We start from the raw sequence: 23,463 nt of genomic DNA on the forward strand, positions 1-23,463 counted from the left end.
AGCCCAGCAGGGAGAGAGGAGCAGGATGGGCAGGATGGGGCTGAGGGGTGAGCAGAAGAGAGGGTGTGGTGGCCTGGGTCCCCCAAAGGAGCCTGGTTGGCTGTGTTATGATGTGTGGACACTCTCAGAGAAGCTTTGAAGGAATGCCATGGTCAGCTTGAGGTTTGGAGAGCCCACCCCAGCAGCAGGGTGGTCCATGAGGCCAGGGCAGTGCTGATTAGGAGGCACTCGTGCCAACCAGCCAAGAGATGGAGGTTGACCCAGGCAAGCTGGGCCTCTCTGGTCTCCTCCCCTCATCTTTTTCTCCATTTCTGTTCCCAGCAACAAGCCAATCTGATCCCGGGGTTGAACCTCAGCGCACTTGGCATCTTTTCAACAGGACTGTCCGTGCTGCCTCCACCAGCAGGGCCCCGAGGAGCTCCCCCCGCTCCCCCTTACCACCCTTTCGCTGTAAGTAGCTCAGCATCCAGAGGTTTGCTCATGCTCTGGGCACCCCCAGGCAGCAGCATTACTCTGCTATGTTGAATCACAGCTAAAGCTTTAATTTGGAGGCCATAATCATAAGTGATTGTAGGATAAATCCAACATTTCTTAGGACTTCTTCCTAATGGACAGATAAATATTATTAAACCATCCTCTAAATATATGCTTTTGAACATAGTATATATCAAATCTAGGAAAGAAACTGCAGTGCTAGCAAATTCACTAACTAGAAGCCTCTTTATTATAAAACAGGATTTGTTAGCTCAAATAAGAATCTTCATGATTATTGTTCATTTATTAATAGGGTACCTGGATAACTCGAATATACATATTTCTCACCTGTTTCTACAACTCAGATGCATCATATTTTATTAATAGGCAGTTTTTAAAAGAAAATAATACACAGTGTTTGTTTCTAAACACTTAGCACAATGCCTGGCATTTAGTAGGTTCTCAATAAGTATTTATTGTTTGAGTCATCATTAATAAAAAGGGAAATGTGAATGTTAATGAGTTTTCTAATTGTTGCTTCCATTTACAAGCATTATAGATCAATACATTGTCAAATTTGGGTTCAGGATACTTGACAGCTTATTTTTTTTCACTCCTAATTCTTTTCTATTCATACTGCTTATTGTTTAAACAAACTTTCTTCCCTCCAATGTTTATACTTTTTAATGGGAAGAGTTAGGTTGATGAACACTACGTTAGCTAACACTCCTGTCTTTTGAGAGGTGGTCTGTGGTGTAAGCATTGCAATGTGAGAACTCCTAGTAGCTCTTTGAGTTATCTGTAGAGAGACAGGGTGAAGCCACTGTGTTCTTCTGCCAGCACTATATAGACATGAACTGGCACCCACGTTTTTGGTCACAAGAATATACACATTCTCCAGTCTTGTTTATATACAGATCTTCTGAGTCATTTCTAAATCTTCATACCATTTCTTTGGAGTTATATCCATTTTCTCTTAAACTAAAGGATAGGGCCCAATATTAGACCATGCCTGTGGGGGTGGGGCCAGGTTAGAGGGAGCTAGGCTGTGACAGGAGGGATTGTGGCAGCTATCACAGTCATGTGGCTACTCCAAGGTGCTAGAACATCCCTGAGAGGTGTACATCCCCATGTCTTTGCTGTGAGATTTGAGAATGACCAAGGTTGGTCCATTCAGTGGTATTGAGACACATCTCATTTCTTAGGAGAAGGTCTGTATCTACTGCCTACAGAAGATAACCTGAGAGGGGCGCCTGGGTGGCTCAGTCGGTTAAGTGTCTGCCTTTGGCTCGGGTCATGATCCCAGGGTCCTGGGATTGAGTCCCTGCATCGGGCTCCCTGCTCAGCAGGAAGCCTGCTTCTCCCTCTCCTCCTGTCCCCAACGTGTGTTCTCTCTCACTCGCTCTGCTCTCTCTCAAATAAATAAATAAATAAATAATCTTAAAAAAAAGAGAGAAGAAGAAGATAACCTCAGAACTGAAGTTGAGATAAACATAAATGGTCAGGGGAGAAGTATGATAGAACAGGCCACTTCTAATATCGGTAATCTGAGATCATGGGGTCAGCAAACCCCTATTTTGAGATTTAGCTCAGGGGCCAGACTCACCTACCACTTATTTTTGTAAGTAAAATTTTATTGGGGGTGCCTGTATGGCTCACTTAGTTAAGCATCCAACTCTTGGTTTTGGCTCAGGTCATGATCGCAGGGTCATGAGATCAAGCCCTGCGTTGGGCTCCTCGCTCAGCAGGGAGTCTGCTTGAAGATTCTCTCCCTCTGTCCCTCCCCCTTCTCACAAACTCACTCTATCTCTCTAAAAAATAAATGAATAAATCTTTTTTTTTTTAAGATTTTATTTATTTCAGAGAGAGAGTGCACACAAGCAGTGGGGAACAGCAGAGGGAGAGGGAGAAGCAGGCTCCCCGCTGAGCAGAGAGCCTGACACGGGGATTGATCCCAGGACCCTGAGATCATGACCTGAGCAGAAGGCAGACACTTAACCGAATGAGCCAGCAGGTGTCCCTCAATAAATCTTTTTAAAAAAATTTATTAGAACACAGCCATGACCTTTGGTTATATGTAGTCTGTTTGCTTTTTTGCTGGGATGGCAGAGTCGCATAGGTGCAGTAGGAACCCTGTGACCTGCAAAGTCTAAAATAAGTATTTGGCCCCTTACAGAAACCGTTCACAGACCCCTGTACTGAAACAAGGGGAGAGGCTATTGTGTGATAGCAGAATATTTTCTAAACTTGAAAATAAGTTTTGCCAGTTGGAAAGCTTCCTTTCATCTGAGATTTTTACTACAGTGGGAAGATAACCATTTTACTAAAATACATAGTTCCTGTTCTTCATCAAATAGATTTTACTTTTTTTTTTTAAGATTTTTAAAATGTATTTATTTGACAGAGAGATAGAGAGCACAAGCAGGGAGAGCGCAGGCAGAGGGAGAAGCAGGCTACCCACTGAGCAAGGAGCCCAACATGGGACTCGATCCCAGGACCCTGGGGTCATGACCTGAGCCAAAGCAGACGCTTAACCGACAGAGCCACCCAGGCATCCCAGTTTTTACTTTCTTTATAAAGTTAAAAGCCATGTACTTCTAATCTTGATCCCATAGATCAAGATTAGGTTCTAATCCAGAGCACGTAGTTGCCCCAACTCTCTGCGACAATATGGCTCCCCGGGGCAGCTGTGAAAGTGCAGGCCAGGGCATGGAGGTGGCCATCGCTACCTACCTGCGCAGGACCTAGGACAGGCCCCCAGAGCCACTCTTGCAGAGTCTGAGGACAGGGTAGGGTGGGGGTGGTGGGCATGCTTTAAATACTTATATTATTCTCCTGTCACGTAGGCTTTCAGTTTTCCAGGAACCTCTAGGGTATTTCTTTGCTTTTATGTATCACAGAACTAGTACTTTTGCTCTCGGCATCCAAAGGTCAGGAAGTCTCTGTACCTCCTTGTAGCTGGCTTATTACATATGCCAGGGTTGGCCTCTGACCTCTGAAATTTTGGAAGCATATGTGTATGTTTGAAAACTTCTTTTTTATTATTTTCTGGTTAATAAAAGTAATATGTGCATAGTATTTAAAAAGCAAATAATACAGAAATGTAGAAAGTGCAAGTTTTTCTCAATATAGAAATAACCAGTGTTTGCATGTATATGCGTGTGTGTATATATAATTTATATATATATGTTACCTATATTTAATATATATGTATTCAAATTTTTCACTCTACTGTGAAAATCCTTGTATATACATCTTGGCTCTTTTATCCAGTTATTTCTTCAGAATAAATTCCTTGAAATGGAATTTCTTAGCCTAAGAATGTATAAATTTTATACATAATATATAATTATAAAATATATAAATATAAATGTTGATACCTAACATATAAATTTTGATACATGGAGGATATACTACTTTTCCTTCCCACCAGTGTATTTTTAACCTTGGGCAGGTGACTTAACCTCTTTGCATCGCGATGTTGCTGGTCTATAAGATGGTGTAGTAATCATACACATATCATGGGGTTGTTGTAAGGTTTATTAAATAAGTTAAAACCTGCACATAATAATTTCTATGCAAACATAGCTGCTGTTGTCATCACTTTTACTTTCCATCTTTTACTTTTACTCTCTTTAACAGCATGATTATTTTTTTCTCAATGAATTAGAAAGATGACCAACTTTTAATATGCTTGGGAAAATATAACAATATATAGAAGTTTTCTATTTCTTGAAGATATCCGTAAAACATCTGGGCCTACCACCTTTTGTTTGTTTCATTTGTAAACTCTTCAATTTCTTGTAAGTTTTTGACTTAGTTGTGTTGATTTTTATTTTCCTGTAAAAGTATTTATCTAATTTTCATATGTGTTGGCATAACTTCTACAGAGCGGACTATTGGCCTCTAAATCCCCAAACTTGTGTATTACTCTCTTGTAATTCCTAGCATCATATATTTGTGTTTTCTCTTTTTTTCTTTTCTAAGTTTTGTTTTGTTTTTGTTTTTGTTTTTAAGTAAACACTACCCCCAACATGGGGCTTGAACTCGGGACCTCAAGATCCAGAGTCTCATGTTCTACGGACTGAGCCAGCCAGGGGCCCCTCTCTGTTAGCTTAATCAAATTTGCTAGGGCTTTGTCTATTTTAAACTTCCAAGTAGTTAATGGTTTCTTTTTTGTTATCTTGCAATTGTTTCCTGTACTTTGTATTCAGACAGTGTTATCGGAACATTTCTGATTTTTGTGGCCTTACTCACGCATAATCAGTTTTTGAATTCATGGGCTTTGGGAAAGATGTACCTTTTTCTGATGGGCTCAGAGTTGTGTTTATAGCTATAAAAGCAAGCTTCTCATTGGCAGCTCATATCCTCTATATAATTATTTTTACCCATATGATTTATTATATGATGGGAGAAGTTTGCTGTTCTCCCACTGTGATTATGGTTTTGTCAAATTCTTGATTGTAACCAAGTTTGTTTAGTGTGTTTTGGTCAGCTCACTCTAGAAAGAATCTGGAATTTTATTCCCAATTATTAAGCTTTCTTTCTTAATGAGTACGCAGTCTCATAATCTATAGTTTAGAATTAACTAAACTGTAACTGGTTACTTTGCTCACTGCAGATGGTTTCTTGTGCTCCATATGCTCTCATTTTTTGAGTTATTTGGGGCTTTTTTGTTAGTCTGTCAGGAATACTTGCTTCAACAATCTTTTTCAGGAATAGTACATAAGTAGCATAACTTCTAAACCTTTCTAGATCTGAAAACGCCTTTCTTTTCCCCTCACACATGAATGAAAGTTCAACTGGCTGTCTAGAGATTCTAGAGTCCTAGTGCCTTTAGAACTCTGAAAACAATACTTTCAGTATTTTATTTTTCAGGTACATGTGCTAACCAGCCTGATTCTCATTTTGTAGATAGCTTTTTCCTCTTTCTGTCTGCAAGTTTTTGCCTTTTTTAGTATTTTTGCCTTCCCCCTCGGAATTCAGAAATCTGAATCTCAGCCCTTTGATCTCAAGTTTCAGATTTTTCTTTAGTTCAGGAAAATCTTTTGCTTCTGTACTTAATGTTCGTTTTACTTCTCCTCCCTCCACTTCATTTTCTCTTTCTGGAACTCCCACTTTATGGCTCATCTCTGTTCTCATGTCTGGTTCCTTCTTTCTGTTTTGCATGGGTTAATCTTCCAATGCCCTGATGGGCTTTGCAGGAGTGTCTTTTCTGCTGTTATATACAGCCTCTGTTCAGTGTTTCCTTTCCAAGATCAATCTAGGTCCCTCCTTGTTTTTTTCTCATAGCAGTTACTTACATGTGAATGAACTGTCATCTTGAATCTAATTAAGAAATCAAATCAAAGGGCGCCTGGGTGGCTCAGTCGGTTAAGCATCTGCCTTCGGCTCAGGTCGTGATCCCAGGGTCCTGGGATCGAGCCCCACATCGGGCTCCCTGCTCAGTTGGGAGTCTGCTTCTCCCTCTTCCACTCCACCTGCTTGTGCTTTTGCGATGTGTGTGCTCTTTCTCTCTGTCAAATAAATAAGTAAAATCTTAAAAAAGAAAAAAAAATCGGGCGCCTGCGTGGCTCAGTCATGAAGCATCTGCCTTTGGCTCGGGTCATGATCACAGGGTCCTGGGATCGAGCCCTGCATGGGGCTCCCTGCTCAGCAGGAAGCCTTCTTCTCCCTCTCACATTCCTCCTTGCTTGTGTTCCCTCTCCTGCTGTGTCTCTCTCTGTCAAATAAATAAATAAAATCTTAAAAAAAAAAAAATCAAACTTTTTTTAAAAAGCTCTTCCTCTTGGGGCACCTGGGTGGCTCAGTCGTTAAGCGTCTGCCTTCGGCTCAGGTCATGATCCCAGGGTCCTGGGATCGAGCCCCACATCAGGCTCCCTGCTCGGTGGGAAGCCTGCTTCTCCCTCTCCCACTCCCCCCGCTTGTGTTCCTGCTCTCACTGTGTCTCTCTCTGTCAAATAAATAAAATCTTAAAAAAAAAAAAAAAAAAACTCTTCCTCTTTCCTGAATTAATTCCCTGGGCTCATTTGTTTGCCTTGCTCAGCTTTGCTCCCCTCTGTCATGTTGTTAATTCTCTATATATGTCTAATGAATTTTAATTGTCTATTCATATATTTAAATAAACTCAACAGAAGGCATATTAGAATCTTTAGGGAAGTTTTTCATAACATGTGCCATGGGCCCCACTGGAACCCATGAATTCGCAGTGTTCTAGGTGGGGGCAGCATTGGGTATAGTGGTTGAGATCTTGGGCTGCAGAGTCAGACACAGATCTGTGCTCAGATCTTGGCTCTGCCTCTTGCTAGCTTAATGGTTTCTAGTTTTCATCAGTTCCTGAGGTTGTCCTATGAGAACACAGAGGTGGATAAGCAGCCATTGTGGGGAAGCCCTTTGACAAGCTGGGGTAGAATGGTGAACCTTCTGAATCTTGGAGAGCTCTGCCCAAGTCCACTCCCTCCCCCCAGGCCCATGGCCCCATCCCTGGTTCCTAGGGAGAGCATCCACTGTCTTTGCAATGTGGCATTAGTCTGTCTTCACACTAAAGCTGTTTCAGTATTTTTTAACATAATCTGTATGCCTGACCCCTGCCCTGTCCACTACCCATTTCCTACCCCTCACTCTTCCTACCCCCTGATTTCTTCAGGCTTCAGTGTATTACTTAAATCTGGCATCATGATTATGGTCATACACAGCAGCTTGGAATGAAGGACACTGCAGTTCTTCCCGGAAAAGCTGGTCCAACTATAATTCCTTTTTTAATTTTTACAAATGCATTTGATATATACTCTACTCACACCCCAGCACAGTCAAGCAGAGAGGAAAAGCAGACACCATTTTCCCTCAAACTGAGAATGTAACATGAACCGGTGGGTAATAATGACCACACACCCCCTTGCTGCCACTGTTGGCAAGGGGTGGGGGCACACTTGACAGGGTCACCTTTACTATGACATCCTTCACCCATGATGCTTCTCAGATACTCAAAAATAAAGTCGCTTCTCCTTTGTAAAATAACAGGATTCTCAAACTGGCACAGTGAGGCCAACTGCTAAGTTGGGGTGGGGTTCCATATTAGCCTCCCCACTCCCTGGGCCCTTGGTTTATCAGATGGCTACAATCTGCTTTCCCAGTAAAGAGAACATGTATTCAAGTCATCAGTGGGTAATTTCTCTGATCATTGTGAGAAAGTCTGTTTTGAAAGCTTTCTTCCATTTGAGACTGTAGACTCCATTTAAGCTTGGGAGGATGGGAAATAGAATGTGTGCTCTAAGCCATACATTTCATTATAAACAGTGCTCCCTTAACACTCCTCATTCAACCCGTACAGCCAACAGCCAACGATAGATTCTTCATTCCTGTGACCTCCCTGAATGCCCTGGAACATCCTTCGGGGGCATCCATTGTACTTAGTTAGGGTCTAGTCCACATCAGAACCAAGGCCTGCAAGACCTCCCCATTGTTTGCAGATACCCTCTCTTACTTGCTTTTGCCATACTGGTTTCTTTTCTGTTTTTCAAAAGGCCAACGCTTTACTAGCTCAGCTCTTCTAAGAGCCCTGCTTAGAATGTTCCTTCCCCAGTGCCTTGCCTAGGGTGCTGTGCTCTCCATGGGTCCCAGCTCAGATATCACCTCCTGCAGGGGTCTTCCTGGACCCTCCCAAGGTGGCCTTCCCACCCGTCATCCCCGCTGCTTCCCTTCCGCACATTGTCCCGTTCGCTTCTTTCACAACACTTGTCTGCCTCCCCGGTAGACTGTCAGTCCCGTGGTGGCAGCAACCCTTCTGTCTTAATAGCTGTGTCCCCAGCACCTAGAGCAGTGCTTCGTAGGTGGTTAGGTGCTCAGATATCTTTTTCAAGAGTGAATTGAACGGTCAAAGGAACCCTTGCAACAATATTAGAAGATCTAATTTCTAGAAGATCTAGATGATATTATTTTAGTCCATTTGTGGATGAGGCTCAGAATGGTTGAATAAATTATTCCAACTTGTATAGAGCTGGTGATTCACACTCCAGTCTTGTGACTATTCTGACTCCAAAAACCAACTTGTGTGCACAAAGCCAGCACCTCCACTAGAAATGAGCTCCTGGCTGCCGAGTTTAAGGTTCTTTCCCCACAACCGTTTTCCCCCTATAATAACTCATGAATAAAAGGAGAGCGGGGAATTCAGCCTTTTTATCCTTTTACAGCTAATTCTCTCTCCTAACCCGAGTGGTAGACCTACATTTGATACAGGGTTTATGTTGGGAGTATTTGAACCCAGCTTGGAGCCCCACTGTGGCTGGTCTACTCTTGGTCTCATGTGAATTTGAGGAAGAAAAGGCAAATAACAATTCAAAAGAATCATGGCTGCTCTGAGGCCTCCTGCAAGAGGAAGGGGAAGCATCCTTTCCCCAAGGCAGAGCTTTGAGTAGAAAGCCACAGAAATTCTCCCCTCATCCTCCATGGCTTAGAACAGGGACCTGCGCGAAGGGTCTGGAGCGGACTGCTCATCAAGGAAGAAGCAGGCCCTAGAAAGACTTCTTCACGCCGCTTCCTGTCAGATGTGGAGTGCCAGGAGAATCTGGTCCCATAGCACCCTCCTGTGGCTGTGAGGTGTCACTGCAGCCTCTTTCCAAGGCATGAGAGCTAACGTTTGCTCTCACTACAGCAGGGATTCCCTTCCGTAAGCAGAGCTCTGTGGACAGCTAGGGCACCCCTGGGGGAAGCTCCCCTGTGTCCCCACCCCCTCTCCCCCCCGAGGCCAGAAGTCCACTCTCCAGGCTCAGAAAGGGGGACTGTTTCATTTTGTCCCTAGTGAGTCGTAAGGCAAAGTTGTGATTTGGAGCTCACAGTGCAGCGGGAGATCTGGGAGACGGAGAACACCATGAGATTTGTTCAGGGGCCCTCAGACGAAAGCTAGGCCCCGGACTCGAAGTCTCATCCATGTCTGACCAGTGTCGGAAACCTAGGAGGTCATCCTGCAGGGTGGCCCTCAGGCGTTGGCTTCATGGTGACCTCCCTGCCTGTAACAGGCATGGCTGCGTTTATGTGACTTTATGTAAGGCACCGGTAACTGGACCATGCTGATTCTGTCAGTGTCCTGCCCATATGAATATATGCAATCAGACCCCTTCCTGTCTCACGGCTCTTAAGAGTCTGTGAATAAAGGATCTAGGACAGTGCCTAGTACACCGTAGGTAGTAAGAAGCAGCTACTTTTTTAAATGTTATTTTCCTAAAAGTTCTGTTGTTTTCTGTCCACATTTACCTTCCTGTTCCCCCCCCCGCCCCCACACTCATGCACAATGCTATTTATTCACTCATTTTCTTTCCCTCCTCTCCCAACCTCTTTCTCAGTTCCTCCATTCTCAATCTCATTATTCCTTCCGAAATTCTCTGAGGGAGCTCATGGACCCAGCTTCCCGGGAGCACATTTGCTGGTCATGCATAACTCCAGATAATGTCTTGCAGTCTCTGTACCTTGTAGTCCCCAATCCATGGCTTCCCAGAAAATAGCCTGCCTGTCTGAGGGAGGGCAGGTTAAAGGAGTGTGCGTGTGCCCTCACTCCCACAGCGGTAAGTTCCTAGGGGCCTAATGCTTGGCGCAGCTGAGCCCTGATAAGTTCAGCCCGGCATTCAGTGCTCCAGTGGGAAAAGCACAGCAGAGATCTGAGCCGCCAAGGGACAGATGCAGACATGACAGTGGGGCCAGGTAATGGTGCAAGGAGTCTGGGCCGTGTGTAGGAATCTTGCCTCCCTGAGTGTGGGGCGTGTCCCTGTGGGCACCCACTGACTGACCAACTGTTTCTTTCATGCTACAGACCCACTCCGGATATTTCTCCAGCTTGTACCCCCCTCACCAGTTCGGCCCGTTCCCGCATCACCACTCCGTAAGTGTCCCCTCAGGTCAGCTCCATCTGCCACTCGTCCTCCTGTGACGGGCACCACAGAGTCTTTGGCGGACTGAACCGCGAATGTTCCCAGTGTGAGTGCTGGGTCCCGTGCTTCCTGGTCAGCCTAGGAGTGACGCATCATGGGACATGAGCACACCAAACTACCCCAGCATCCAGGCTCCCTAAAGGTTCTTCAGAGTGCTGGTGCTGTCCTGTTCAGCAGTCCTGCTAAGGCTCACAAATCCATAGGTGGCAGGAGACTGGTACATGTGAATGATCAGGAGGTCAGATCAGGAGGCCGTGTTGAGCTAAAGAACAGTTTCCAAAGGTCTGTGAACAAAGTCTAACAAAGGGGGTCATGTCATTTGCGAGGACCCCCAGAGCGAGGACCCCTGGTGGCCCGGCCCATGTCTCTCTGGGCTGTCACCACGTCGCCTGGTCAGGGCAGGTTTACTTGTCATCTTCTTTTGAACACGATGTCACTCTGGTGAAAATACCGTTTGTGGCTTCCAGGTGCTGAGCGGCTACCCATTCCTTCTAACAAAGGGCCTCAGGACCCCATCCTCAGGCCAGCTATATTTAATAACGGTCTTGATTTCTTGGATAAAGACACAGGAGCAGTACACATCACATTTGTATGTGACAAAAAACCTGTGAACAGACAGCTTTCTGTATCCAGCCGACTCCGAGCTGCTCAAGAGGACTTTCCATTTTGACTGTCCTTCAGGTACACTGTGTTCAGGTTCACCCCTCAGGCTTCACAGCTACAGAGCCCTAGACCACAGGAGAATCCCATGCGTCATTTTGGCCTTCACAGCACATGGCTTGTGGTAGATGCTTGGTAGCTGCTGAGTGCCTACAGGAGCCACCGCAGTGGGAATGACGTCTTGTCTTGTGTTGCCCTTCCAGTATCCAGAGCAGGAGATTGTGAATCTCTTCATCCCAACCCAAGCTGTAGGTGCCATCATCGGGAAGAAGGGGGCGCACATCAAACAGCTGGCCAGATTCGCTGGGGCCTCCATCAAGGTAAAGCTGCTCTCGACGGCCGCCCTCTTCCATCACCAGCCCCCCACCCCGTGACCCTTGTTGCTTCTGCTGCTCCTGGCCAACGTCGATGCCAGGGACAGGGGTCCACGGGGTCTGGCAGATTTGCCTCAAGGATTAATCCCATCAGCTCTCCTCTTTACCTCTCCCATTCCTTTCTTGTAAAACTGATAATTGAATTAGAAAAAATATTAGTAACACCTAAGCCAACCCGGTCCTCTTTGGGCTAACACAGCCCTCTTGTCAAGAATGTAAAGCAAAGACAGGCTGAGGGCTTTCCTGAGCCTGGGGGGCGGACACCAGCGGAGCGTCATTTACACTTGGCCCTTATCAGAGCTTTGACGCTTTAATTAGTCTGTGCTGCACAGATCCTTGACCCTCAAGGAAAGTTTGCAGGAAGCACTCTTTGGAAAGTGCTAACGCTGTAGATAATGAGAGCTGGGGGACACAGCCCGATAGGCAGCCCTGGGACCCAACGTAGCGGCTCGGGCAGGAAGGCCCCTGGATTTCTGGGAAGGGTCGTGAGAGCCGGCCTTGCAGGGGCAGTGCTGTGCCCACATCCTGCCCCCTCAAGCGCCCTGTGAAGAAGCGTCCCAGGGGCTGAAAGGGAAGGATTCTTCAACCCTGGTCCTGCTCCAAGCCCAGCTATCGGCTCTGACTCACAGGCAGAATGCTGAGCACGTCCCAAGCCTCATGAAACACTTTCGAAAACAGAGTTTCCGTTGTTACGTAAAGTAATTTGCTACCATGGGACAACCCGGAATTCCGAACGAGAAGTCTCATGACTTGGAGAGAAAGAATGCTTGCACTTTCTCCTCAAGAAGAACTGGAATGTCTCCCACAGCAAGTGTGCTGGAGAAAAGGCAAAAACAAAATGCTCTGAGTAAAGGACTGCAGTGAGACCGCTGACGAGTTTGATGTAGATAAAGCACTTCCCATCTGGTACCTGCAAAGCGTGGAGACCGGGTGGGTGGCCCGCAGCGCAGCACCTGGGAGGGCAGGCGTCTTGCCGTGGCGGGACCCCAGCCCACGGATGGACAGCCGTGGCGGGACAGGTACAGCGTGAAAGCCCATGGGGCTGGCTGCCCCTGGGACCTTTCCCAGTGTCCAGTTCTGTGGCCTGAGAGGCCGTGGAGACAGAACGAGACGATTTCAACCATGGGGGCGGCGGGGCGGTGGCTTGAGGGATTATGACGTCACGTCCTCCCTGTGTCCTTCGAGAAGAGTGGGACTTAGGCTCAGGGGCCAGGCTGAGGCACAGCAGTGGCAGGACCAACTGTGGCCTCCCCCGCTGTGCTGACCTGGAGGACACTGAGCACCTACTGGGGCTGGCTGCAGCAGTAACTATCCATTTACTGTTGCCCATAAGGAGCCAGGGCCCAGAGAGTTTCCCTGACTGTCGAAGGCCACAGAGGTAGGTGAAGAATGTAAGAGCCGACATTTGACCAGGTGACCCAATTTTGGTCCGGTGTTTTATCCACCACAGCAACCTGAGTGCTCCACCAGATTCGTGCCCAGCAGGCCTGGAGGAGAACAGGAGAGAACAGCAGTCCCTTGGACGCTGCCCCACAGCGTCCCCACCACCCTTCCCTCTCCCGGCAGGGCTGAGTGGCGCTGTCACTTTGCTCAGGACCTCTGCGATGGGCAGAGACAGCAGGGCAGGACCAGGGGGCAGAATGGGCTCTGCGGTCGTCCTTGATGCTGCACCAGCGACCTGCTTCTCCTTCCCCGGCCCCTGCCTCTCTCCACAGCAGTGAAGGAGAGAAAACCAGGGAAGCCGAGTCTTTGTGGGAGAAATTTCCTACTTTTAAAAGTTAGGGTTTTTGTTAGTTTCAACAGGACTCCGAACGCATTTTCTCTAAAGCAAAACGGGTAGTCTCCCTCTCAAGAACCCTCCGTTCCTGTGTTGCCAGTCTTTGGGGGCCACAGCTGGAGGCGTGCTGGGTGCTGCCAGGGCAGGGAGAGAGCAGTAGACTACTGTGTGGGAGCTGAGTGCTGGCAAGGGGGGCTGGGCAGAGGTGAGGCCGGGGACGTGCACCCCGAGATGCTTTGGAGCTGGGCTCCCGCCACTCGCCTGCCCTACAGAGCGTCTGGGCAACCGGCTGCAGAATGCACACACAATTCCTGAGCCTTGCTTCGGGCCCTGCTCACCCTGGGATCTGGGCAGGCACCTCACCTCTGGGTCCCCTTTACTTCAGTCATAAGACGGGTCCTCCTTCCTGGTGCTGTCACAGCAGTTTGCCAGCGGAGGGTCATTCCAGAATAGCAGGAGTGCACGAGTAGCTCTGAGACTTCAGGTTGGGGGGCAGCATCAGACAGTGGAGAGATGGGCTGTTTGCTTCACAATCTGAGCCAGGCAGCCAGGAGGCGCTGGGAGGCGGACAGCGACTGCGGAGCGGATTTGGTCAGCGCCAAGTGTGAGTTGGCCTCGCAGCCTCCCTGATTTGGGCGGGTAAGAGCCGGGACCCGCCATGGCCGTGCTCCGGTCTCTCTCATTCACTCTTCGAGATAAGGACCAGGCTTAACACCACTGTGGATGGAGTAGAGGCAGGTGTTCCCGCCAGTTGTCCCGAGGGCCAGTGTGTGGGGGGCCTTCCGGCAGGCCCCAAACCCCCCAGGGACATGGGATCTTCACTTCTCGGCAGAGGCTGCTGCCCTGCACAGGTGGAGGCTGACAGGCCATCCACCCACACTAAAGGAAGTCCTCCCGAGGAGCTCAGGCCTTGGAGACGTGTGCCTTGCGTCCGTCTTCATGCGGAGCATCAGAGCCCAAGCCCTCTTTGAAGATGCTCTGATCCCAGAGCAGGCACAGGTCAGAGCACACCTTGGCCGCGTCATCACGATAAGAGCTGCGGCAGCCACACAGCACCCTGAGGCTCACAGATGCAGCCTGGCCTCGGCCACAGACGGAGGCGGAGGTGGAGGTGGGGGGCTTCCTGGGGGAGCCCACGTCTGAGACACAGCAGCTAGTGGTGAATGACATCCACTGTGAACATCTCCTTCTCCAGGCTCAGTCTCGGACAGGACCTCTCCTGAGCCCTGGGTTTGTTTTTGTTTTTTTTTTGTTTTTTTTTTTTGGCTTTAGGAACACTGTGACCCTGTAAATGAGGTTTCTTTTTTTGACTTTGCTCTCTTCGTCAGCTTAAAACTGAGTCTGCGGCCCATCTGAGGCAGGTGTATAGGACCTTAGGAGATGCATTTGTGTACTGATCTCACTCCCGGCTCATTTCTCCATGTCTGGTGTACTTTTCACTCATTTAACTTTAACTTTAGTTTTGCTACGCTGTATTTCTTTTCAAAGCTACCTTAATGGTTTTTGGAATAAGGCAAGCTATGCAGAGAAGAACCTGTAATGCGGATCTAACAAAAAGTGCTTGCCTGGTCCGTCATTTGAGTTGTGTTACAAGAGAACTCAGACTCACAAATGGTGAGAGCAAAAGGCGGAATTGAGCTTGCCAGGGTTCACCTCCCAATTTCCCAGATGAGGAAACAGAGTCTGGGGAGGGGAGGGATTTGCAGAACAGACCCTGGGACCAGGGTGTCCTCACCCCTGCTCTGGAGCTGTCACACTCAGTTCCAGAGCCATGGATGACCTGGTCTGAGCCCCCACCCCCAGCCCCCGCTCTAGCTCAACTGTCACCTGTAGCTGACTACCTCTGAGCTGAGCGTTAGAACTGGGGCAGCTCTCCTGCAAGCTGGCTCCACAGCAGCGCCCCTGTGGACTAGCTCTTCCTCCCCTCAGGCCCGGGTGGGGTGGCAGAGCCCACACCTCCCTCTTCCTCCTAGAACTCGACTCCCTTGGCTCTGTAAAGGAGGCTCCATGCTCGGTAGCCAGAGTGGAAGCAGCAGGTGCAAAGGCAGAAGCCCTATAATCCCTTGCTAATGTGTGTGTGCCACACACCCAGACGAGGGAGGGGCCTGGGGAGCACAGCCTGGCAGCAGCATTTTCCTCTTACTTGTCAACTGCAGATTGCCCCGGCAGAAGGCCCAGACGTCAGCGAAAGAATGGTCATCATCACCGGCCCACCTGAAGCCCAGTTCAAGGTCAGTGCCAAGGGTCACCTCAGCCCTGCAGTAGCTGAGGGCCTTAAGCAGGCGGCAGCCACCTCAGAGGCATGTTCAAGACTCTTCCTGGGGAGGCCCAGCCTCCACTGCCCTTCTTGCGGCTACTTACTCGTCTCAGACTTACCCTGTCTTGCCTACCTCTGGGCTGTTCCCTCTGCTGGCCGGAGCCCTCCTTCCTTTCTCTTTTATGGAAAAGTAGATAGTCTGTGGGTACCCAGTTCAACTGGCACCCCCTCTGGACTTTCTCTGACCCCTGAGCCGTGGCTTTGAGGACAGGTGTCTCAGACTCCTTGAGTCACACCCTTCCGGCTCTGGGGCCATAACCGTGGGGTGTAAGGGCACATAGCAGGAGTTTGTTGGGAGTTGTTTGGTGAGGTACATTTTGTCTTTGCCCTTTTTCCTCCCCTAGGAAAATTATAAATTGAGTTTTCTGAAAGTCAGAAGCATATTTATAGAAGTATAGTCCTTATCATTAAAAATACTTAAATCTGAGAAGAAATATTAACATGTGGAAATATTTAAGAACAGTAACTCTTCAACTCATGAGTGGATAAAACAAAACGTGGTATATCCACTCAGTAGGACGTTAGCCACAAAAAGCAAAATTCTGATGCATGCTGTGGTGTGGATGAACCTAGAAAACACTGCATGAAGTGAAAGAAGACAGAAACAGAAGGCAACGTGTTACATGAGTCCCTTTATCTGAAATGTCCTGAAAAGGGCAAATCCATAGAGACAGAAAGGAGGATGGCGGCTGCCAGGGGGCCGGGAGCAGTTGGGGCTGCCCGCTAGTGTGGGGTTTTTGTTTGGGGGACTGCGGGGGGAAGTGTCCTGGGAAGTGGGGATGGTTGCCTAACATCATGAATACACCAAAAACTCCTGGAGTGTACACTTTAAAATGATGAATTTTAGGTTATATAAGTTCTATGTCAATTTTTAAAGCCTTTAACAAAAAACAACAAACCATAACCTCCCAGCTGCGCTGGCTCTGGAGTTAAGACATCAGCAAGCAGCCCCGTCACCACCCACCTCGCCTCCATCCTTCAGTGACCCGAGGTCTAAACTTCCCGTGGGGGGAGGAAGTGAAGAATGCCCTGCACCGGTTCATTCAGCCCATTTGTGGGGGCTAGGGCGATGGAGATTGGACCCTGTCGCCACCAGCCCTGAGCCCACACCCCCCACACTGAGAGCTTCCTAGCAGCGGCCGGCGCAGTGCCCCGCCAGGTCTCTGGAGGAGGGCAGCAGGCCCCGGGGAATTGGGGGCTGGGGGTGCCCCGGGCCTGGGCTGGCCAGTTCTGGCAGCAGCACCACGAAGTGGGCCGCCTGGCAGCCAAGAGTCACCCGTCACGCCTTGCTCTCTCAGGCCCAGGGGCGGATCTTTGGGAAACTGAAAGAAGAAAACTTCTTTAACCCCAAAGAAGAGGTGAAGCTGGAAGCCCACATCAGAGTGCCCTCTTCTACAGCTGGCCGGGTGATCGGCAAGGGCGGCAAAACCGTGAGTGCGCCCCGAGCTGGCTTCGTCTCCTGGCTGACTCCCTGTGCCAGCCTCGCCTGACTTCCCTCAGACCTCTGTTGGCTCTTCAGGGACATCACTCAGGGGCTGAGGGCCCCCAGTCCAGGGTGCTGAGCCAGGCCACCAAAAACACCAGGGTTCTGCACCTGGAAATCCGGCATCTCAGCTACATGCTGGAAAATGAAGACCCCCGACTCCCTGTAGACCGGGAGGCTGCCTCCTGCCCCCCGCAAGCCCACACATAGCAGCAGGAAGATCCTAGGGAACAGAATCCCGTCCGAGGATCCCCACTTGGCCGACTGTCCATCTTCTCTAAAGTCCCGCTGAGAGGCAGGCAGGGTCTGCCGTCCTACACTCGCCTCTGACTTTTCAAACTCTCCCTCCTGCAGATTCTGTCTCCTGGCTATTTCCCAAACCTGCCCATCTGTTCCAGGGGAGCTAGTTTAGCCATCGGGTGGTAGGTGAGAAGGAAATACTTAAAAAAAAAATAATCAAGGTCTTCAACCTGAAGGGGGCAGCAACACAAAGGAATTTGAAAAGTGCCAGAGAATTAACTGTGAAGCTTGTAGGAATGAGCAGCTAGCCCGTCAGATGCAGGTGTGTTCTAGAACATGACTTCCCCCTGTGGCGGGGATATGACCCCTGAGAAGTTCCAGTAGAGCCTGTGCACACTAGCAGACTGGCCGTGTTGGGGGCTCTCTGGAGTCGTGTGTGCGCGTGCATGCACCTGCTGTTTTCTTTACACAGAAACTCTTACTAAGCACTCAAAGCCAAGTTCTGCATATAATGAGTCACCTTCATACAAAAGAATAAAGTCAATGGCTTGCAGATTATTCTCCATATCCAGGAAAGTGATCAGCACCCGAGGGCGCACACACCGCTCTAGACAAGCCGGAAGGCGGTAGGCAGGAGAGCTAATGGCCCACAGGGGAGTGTCATCCTGAGCCCTTGGATCTCCTATTTGGTCATTTGGGAACCAGTCACTGAATTCTGTGCACCACCCCCTCGAGCTGTCAGCTGTCCGCTGAGCACTTGGCGCCCCACCTGTGTGTTTAGCACCCCGGAGGCCAGGTCCTGGGCTGAGCCCCTGCGTAGTGTAGGCTTTTTGAGGCTGGGGAGAACAGGAAGTGGGCCGCAGGTGAGCGGGGAGCAGCACTGGCTGGAGGCTTCCCGGAGGGGGGCTGGCATGGAAGTGGAACGGCAGGGAGAAAAGGTAATGATCCGAAGGTAGGAGGGGAAGGAAGACTTGGAGGCAGGGATGAAAATGAAGAGCGGGCCGCAGAGCAATGCCTGATTAGGAAGGAAAGTTTGCTTTGCTGAGTCTGAGAGACTGAGAGAGGTGGTATTGGCTCAGGGCTGGCACCTAGGAGGGATCTTCCTTCCTGAATGACAGGAGAGCATGGGTCACTGCGAGCATGGGCAGGAACCCAGTGAAGGGAATTCCAGAGTAAGAATTCAGCCCCAGAAGGAGCTCCAGGGAGTTAGGGACTGGAGCCTCCCTGAGCCACCCAGTGAGTCTCCAGGGCTCAAACATGGCCCCGTGTGACCAGAGGCTGGGAAGCCCCCGGACATGTCCCAGGCTGAAGGAAAGAAGAGCTTCCAACCACCTTGCCCTCCAGCACTCCCCTCTCCCACTTCCTCCTGAACCCACTTTCTCCCTGCCCAGGTGAATGAACTGCAGAACTTAACCAGTGCAGAAGTAATCGTGCCTCGTGACCAAACGCCAGATGAAAATGAGGAAGTGATCGTCAGAATTATCGGGCATTTCTTTGCTAGCCAGGTACCTGTGCTGTGAGGGTCTGGTCTCTCTGGCCAGCTACTTTTTAGTTCTCTAAGCTATTGATGGCCTGTCCGGTGGCCACAGGCCCTACACACACCCCACCCCCCGAGCCCACACACACAGATGGAACCTCCCCCTGGCTCTTCAGGGACTGCCTACAGGGCAGGGGAAATTGCTCCACACTGTCTCCTCACAGCTCTCCCCAGGCATGCTAGAGGAGCTCAAGAAAGAACCTAGCACTTTGAAGTCAAGCCGAGCACATCTCCAACCCCCTGCAATGCTAGAGCATAAGGTCCCCCCTTCCTTTGCCACCTACACATGCCTCGGTCACAGCCTTTCCCTGCTGGGAACCACATACCTGACAAGGACCCACCCTCGGGGTCCCCCCGGTCAGGCTCTGAGAATCTCACTGTGAAGGGTTGAACCTGCTCATTGCAGGAGACCTCCGTTTCTCTGCCGTCCTTCTTCACCTCACCGTGACTTCCCCCGTCAGGGCCCAGGACCTCCTATCTTTCATTCAGAAGGACCAGTGACTCCGCATTATGTGGCCTAATTCTTTTCGATGCTCTTTGTGTGTTGGGTTTAGGGATAGAGCAGTCCCAGTCCTTGCCCCAAACCAGTGAGGGCCGGCTAAGCTTACAGGGAAGCTTTGAGCGGTCAGCCTGCTGTCCCAAAGCAGTGCCTGTGCCCAGAGGCCTGGCGAGGCCCCTGCCCCTCCCTGCAGGCAGAGCCCTAACACCCCCCCCCCCCGCCCCGCCATTGGCTCGCTCGGCGCTCCTGCGTCCCAGCTCTGCCAGTGCCCTGCCTGCCTACAGGGGTGCAGTCCCGGGCGGGCTGTACTGGAGGACCGGTGCGGGGTGCGGGGGCCGGACACGGTGGGGGGCGGTCTTGGGCTCACGTGTGTTCTCTAGTCGTACAGGGTAGAGGGTCTGGGGCCGGTTCCTCACTTCCTCCCCATCCCATTTCCTGTCGGTCTTTCCGGGCATCGCACTCATGTTCTTCCCAGGGGCTCCAGAAAGGCGGGCGGGGCAGCCCTGAAAGCCACAGTGTGTGTGTAGTAGGAGGGGGGTGCTGTCTGACCTCCACGAGGCTCCCTCGACGCTGGTTCCCTGCCTCTGCTTCCTGACCTCCTCTTAACAAGTACCTGGAAGCTTCTGGGGTCCCAGCTTCTTATCCTGCTGCACCCAGCGGCCTTGGGGAAGGGCGGGGGGCACCCTGAGCTTCAGGCAGGAAAGTACCCCCCACCCCCAGAGTGAGGGCCTCGGCAGCTGGATGACACTTCTCTGAGCGTCCCCACTTCCTTTCCCCAAGTCCCAGCCCCAGCCTCCCACCCCCACGGCTGGTCCTCAGAACCGGGTTCCTTTTTCTCCCCCGTCCTCTCCTCTCCCTTGCTGCAGACTGCACAGCGCAAGATCAGGGAAATTGTACAACAGGTGAAGCAGCAGGAGCAGAAATACCCTCAGGGAGTCGCCTCACAGCGCGGCAAGTGAGGCTCCCACAGGCACCAGCAAAACAACGGATGAATGTAGCCCTTCCAACACCTGACAGAATGAGACCAAACACAGCCAGCCAGCTCGGGAGCAAACCAAAGACCATCCTGAGGAATGAGAAGTCTGCGGAGGCGCCGGGGACTCTGCAGAGGCCCTGAGAATCCCAGGGGCCAGGAGGGAGCGGGGGGGGGGGGGGGGGGGGGAGGTCAGCCCCGGGGGGGGAGCCCCGCCCGGCCTCCTGCCTCCCCCAGGGCCTCTGCAGGCTTCCCAGCCATCCACTGCACCATCCACTCGGATCTCTCCTTAACTCCCACCACGCTATCCCTTTTAGTTGAACTAACATAGGTGAACATGTTCCAAGCAAAGCAAAATTCACCCCCATTTCTTTTTGTGGAAATTGTCTCTGTACATGTGTGTACATATTAGAAGGGGAAAGATGTTAAGATATGTGGCCTGTGGGTTACACAGGGTGCCTGCAGCGTTAATATATTTTAGAAATAATATATCAAATAACTCAACTAACTCCAAGTTTTAATCAATTATTAATTTTTTTTCTTTTTTAAAGAGAAAGCAGGCTTTTCTAGACTTCAAAGAATAAAGTCGTTCTTTGGGAGGTCTAATGGTTTAGTAAAGGAGCTTCGAGACCACCCACACAAAATTCACCCGAGGGAAATCTCAAAAGGACACTCACAGCAGTTCTGGATCACCTGTGTATGTCAACAGAAGGGATACCGTCTCTCTGAAGAGGAAACTCTGTCTCTCTTCATCCCTGTCTAGCTCACACACCCATTTCTCTTTGCTTCACAGGTTTTAAACTGGTTTTTTGCATACTGCTATATAATTCTCTGTCTCTCTCTGTTTATCTCTCCCCTACCTTCTCTCCCTCCCCTCCTTCTCCATCCCCATTCTTTTTAATTCCCTCATCCTTCTGTCTCAATTCCCAGTATCTACGCACCCCCCAGGCAAAGCAGTGCTCTGAGTATCACATCACACAAAAGGAACAAAAGCGAAACACACAAACCAGCCTCAACTTACACTTGGTTACTCAAAAGAACAAGAGTCAATGGTACTTGTCCTAGCATTTTGGAAGAAGAAAACAGGAACCCATCAAACCAACCAACCAAACAAAGAAAAATTCCACAAAGAAAGAATGTATTTTGTCTTTTTACATTTTGGTGTATAAGCCATCCATATTCAGCAAAATGATTTCTTTCTTTTAAAAAAAAAAATGTGGAGGAAAATAGCAATTTACACGAGGTCGTTGGCCCAGGGCGTTAAATTTACAGATTTTTTTAAACGAGAAAAACACACAAAAAAAGCTACCTCAGGTGTTTTTTACCTCAGCACCTTGCTCTTGTGTTTCCCTTAGAGATTTTGTAAAACTGATAGTTGGAGCATTTTTTTATTTTTTTAATAAAAATGAGTTGGAAAAAAAATATCAACTGCCAGCCTGGAGAAGGTGACAGTCCAAGTGTGCAACAGCTGTTCTGAATTGTCTTCCGCTAGCCAAGAACCTATATGGCCTTCTTTTGGACAAACCTTGAAAATGTTTATTTAAAAAAAAGATGACAAAGAAAAACAGAGAGAGAAAATATTGGAGATGTCCTGAATTTCAATAGGGTACGCGCCATTAGGGCTTTTTGCGCTAAAGGATGAACATGTACTGGTTTATGTGAACAAGCCATTTACCACCAGACTGCAATGCCAGTTTCCTCTACTGCAAACAGTGTTCTGTGACAAAAACAAAAACAAACAAAAAAAAAATGAAATATATCCAGCTAACAAGATCCTGGTGTCTTGGTCTCTTATTTTACTAAGCATCGCCCATCCCAAAGTGTCAAGAGAGTTCCAGCTCGGGGGGACTGAGGGAAAATGGGCAGCATAGTTAGGCCTGGGCAGCCGCCCTGAAGAGGCAAGGCTTCTGCAGGCGGCTTTCTGGGAGAAGCTAAACTAGGTCAAGGGTGCTCCAAGTGTGGTCCCCACCGGGCAGCACCTGTATCACCGGGGAACATGTTGGAAATGCAGATTCTTGGGGTCCACTTTGAATCAGAAACCCTGAGGGGCCCCGCAGTCGGCTTCAGCAAGCCCTCTGGGTGATTCTGAGTGTGGCGGAGTTTGACAGCCATGGAACTGGAGGGATGGACTGACTGCACGTCAAGGTAGGTAAGACTAGCCCCTGTCCTTAGGGAATGGTGAGCCTGGCCAAGAAGGAGTTGATTTTTATGTGGGGGACTGGGAGAGGATAATACGCCTGACAGTTCCAGGGAAGAGGTGCTCATGCCTCCCCAGAAGCCCCATTGTAAGTGTTCCAGGAGGATGGAGAAGGGCAGGGTCAGCCTTGGACAGGAGGCCGGGGTGGGCGGGGGGGGGGGGGGCAGGGTGCTATATTGACACTCCCACAGATGTGTCTAAAGGTCAGACCGGAATGGGCCTGTTCTGTGTAGGAACCTTCACTCATAGACCTGTGGGGTCTGCTAGAGACAGATGCTGCAAGTCCAAGCAATCTTAGGACTAGAGAGGTGATACTGGACTGCCAGTGGTGGCCAGTCAGGCTTTTTGGGGTGACTGTTCATAGCACAGCAAGGACAGATGGAGGGGAACTGATGGGGTTGCAGAGTAGCCACATTCCCCTTCTAACAAACTCTGAGGGCTCCTCAATCACTTAAAATTTGTTCCTCACCCATGTTCCATCCCCACTCGTGATTTTCTCCGAAGTCCAATTTCTGAGATGCTCTTTGTACTTTTAGTCTCTGCATGTAGACGCGAGCTGTTCCTCTCCCTTCTGTGGTTGGCATGACTCCGGGCAGGGACAGACTCCCCGTTCCTATGGCCGTTACAAGTCCTGGTACCTCTGGCTCTGCCCTCCCTCCTCTTCCCTTTAGGCCTCAAACCCGCTGCCCTCTCAGGGAGAAGCAAACCACAGGCTGACTGTCCGAGAGAAGCCACAGGGTTCCCGGCAACCAGGGTTATTTCTGAAAGCTGTGCCCCAGGCTGAGGTGTCCCCTGTGAGATGGACAGAAACAGCACACCTTTAAAGGCGGGGCTTTAAATGTAGGCCTGAGGGCTTGGGAATGGGTCTGTCAGGACGAGAGCGATCACCTCGACATGAGAGCCAGCAGGACCCTCCAAAAATGCACTCTTAGCTCTGCTGCTCCCATTTCATTCCTTGGCCTTGTTCCTGCTGGCAGAATCTGAGGTTTCATTCCAGGTCCTAAACTGCCCA

General features: G+C 49.7%; 1 protein-coding gene across 6 annotated transcripts in view; it reads left to right on the forward strand.

Moving 5' to 3' along the window:
* The window catches only part of IGF2BP2 (insulin like growth factor 2 mRNA binding protein 2), a 154,658-nt gene extending 132,631 nt beyond the window's left edge, over window positions 1-22,027 (forward strand). For 3 of the 6 annotated variants that reach the window (XM_028101092.2, XM_028101096.2, XM_028101093.2), the window contains 7 exons: window positions 322-450; window positions 10,277-10,345; window positions 11,258-11,374; window positions 15,362-15,436; window positions 16,821-16,952; window positions 18,637-18,750; window positions 20,148-20,414. In XM_028101092.2, the coding sequence (XP_027956893.1) occupies window positions 322-450; window positions 10,277-10,345; window positions 11,258-11,374; window positions 15,362-15,436; window positions 16,821-16,952; window positions 18,637-18,750; window positions 20,148-20,240 (729 nt within the window). In that variant the 3' untranslated portion in view covers window positions 20,241-20,414. Of the gene's footprint in view, window positions 1-321; window positions 451-10,276; window positions 10,346-11,257; window positions 11,375-15,361; window positions 15,437-16,820; window positions 16,953-18,636; window positions 18,751-20,147; window positions 20,415-21,184 lie in introns of those variants that run through there. The other 3 variants (XM_028101095.2, XM_028101097.2, XM_088025135.1) reach the window with 2 other exon arrangements.
* The last annotated feature ends 1,436 nt before the right edge of the window (window positions 22,028-23,463 follow it).

This window comes from Eumetopias jubatus, unplaced genomic scaffold (assembly GCF_037043125.1).
Source record: "Eumetopias jubatus isolate StellerSeaLion01/CBP00866 unplaced genomic scaffold, mEumJub1_p1.0 scaffold_1, whole genome shotgun sequence".
Lineage (NCBI taxonomy): Eukaryota > Metazoa > Chordata > Mammalia > Carnivora > Otariidae > Eumetopias > Eumetopias jubatus.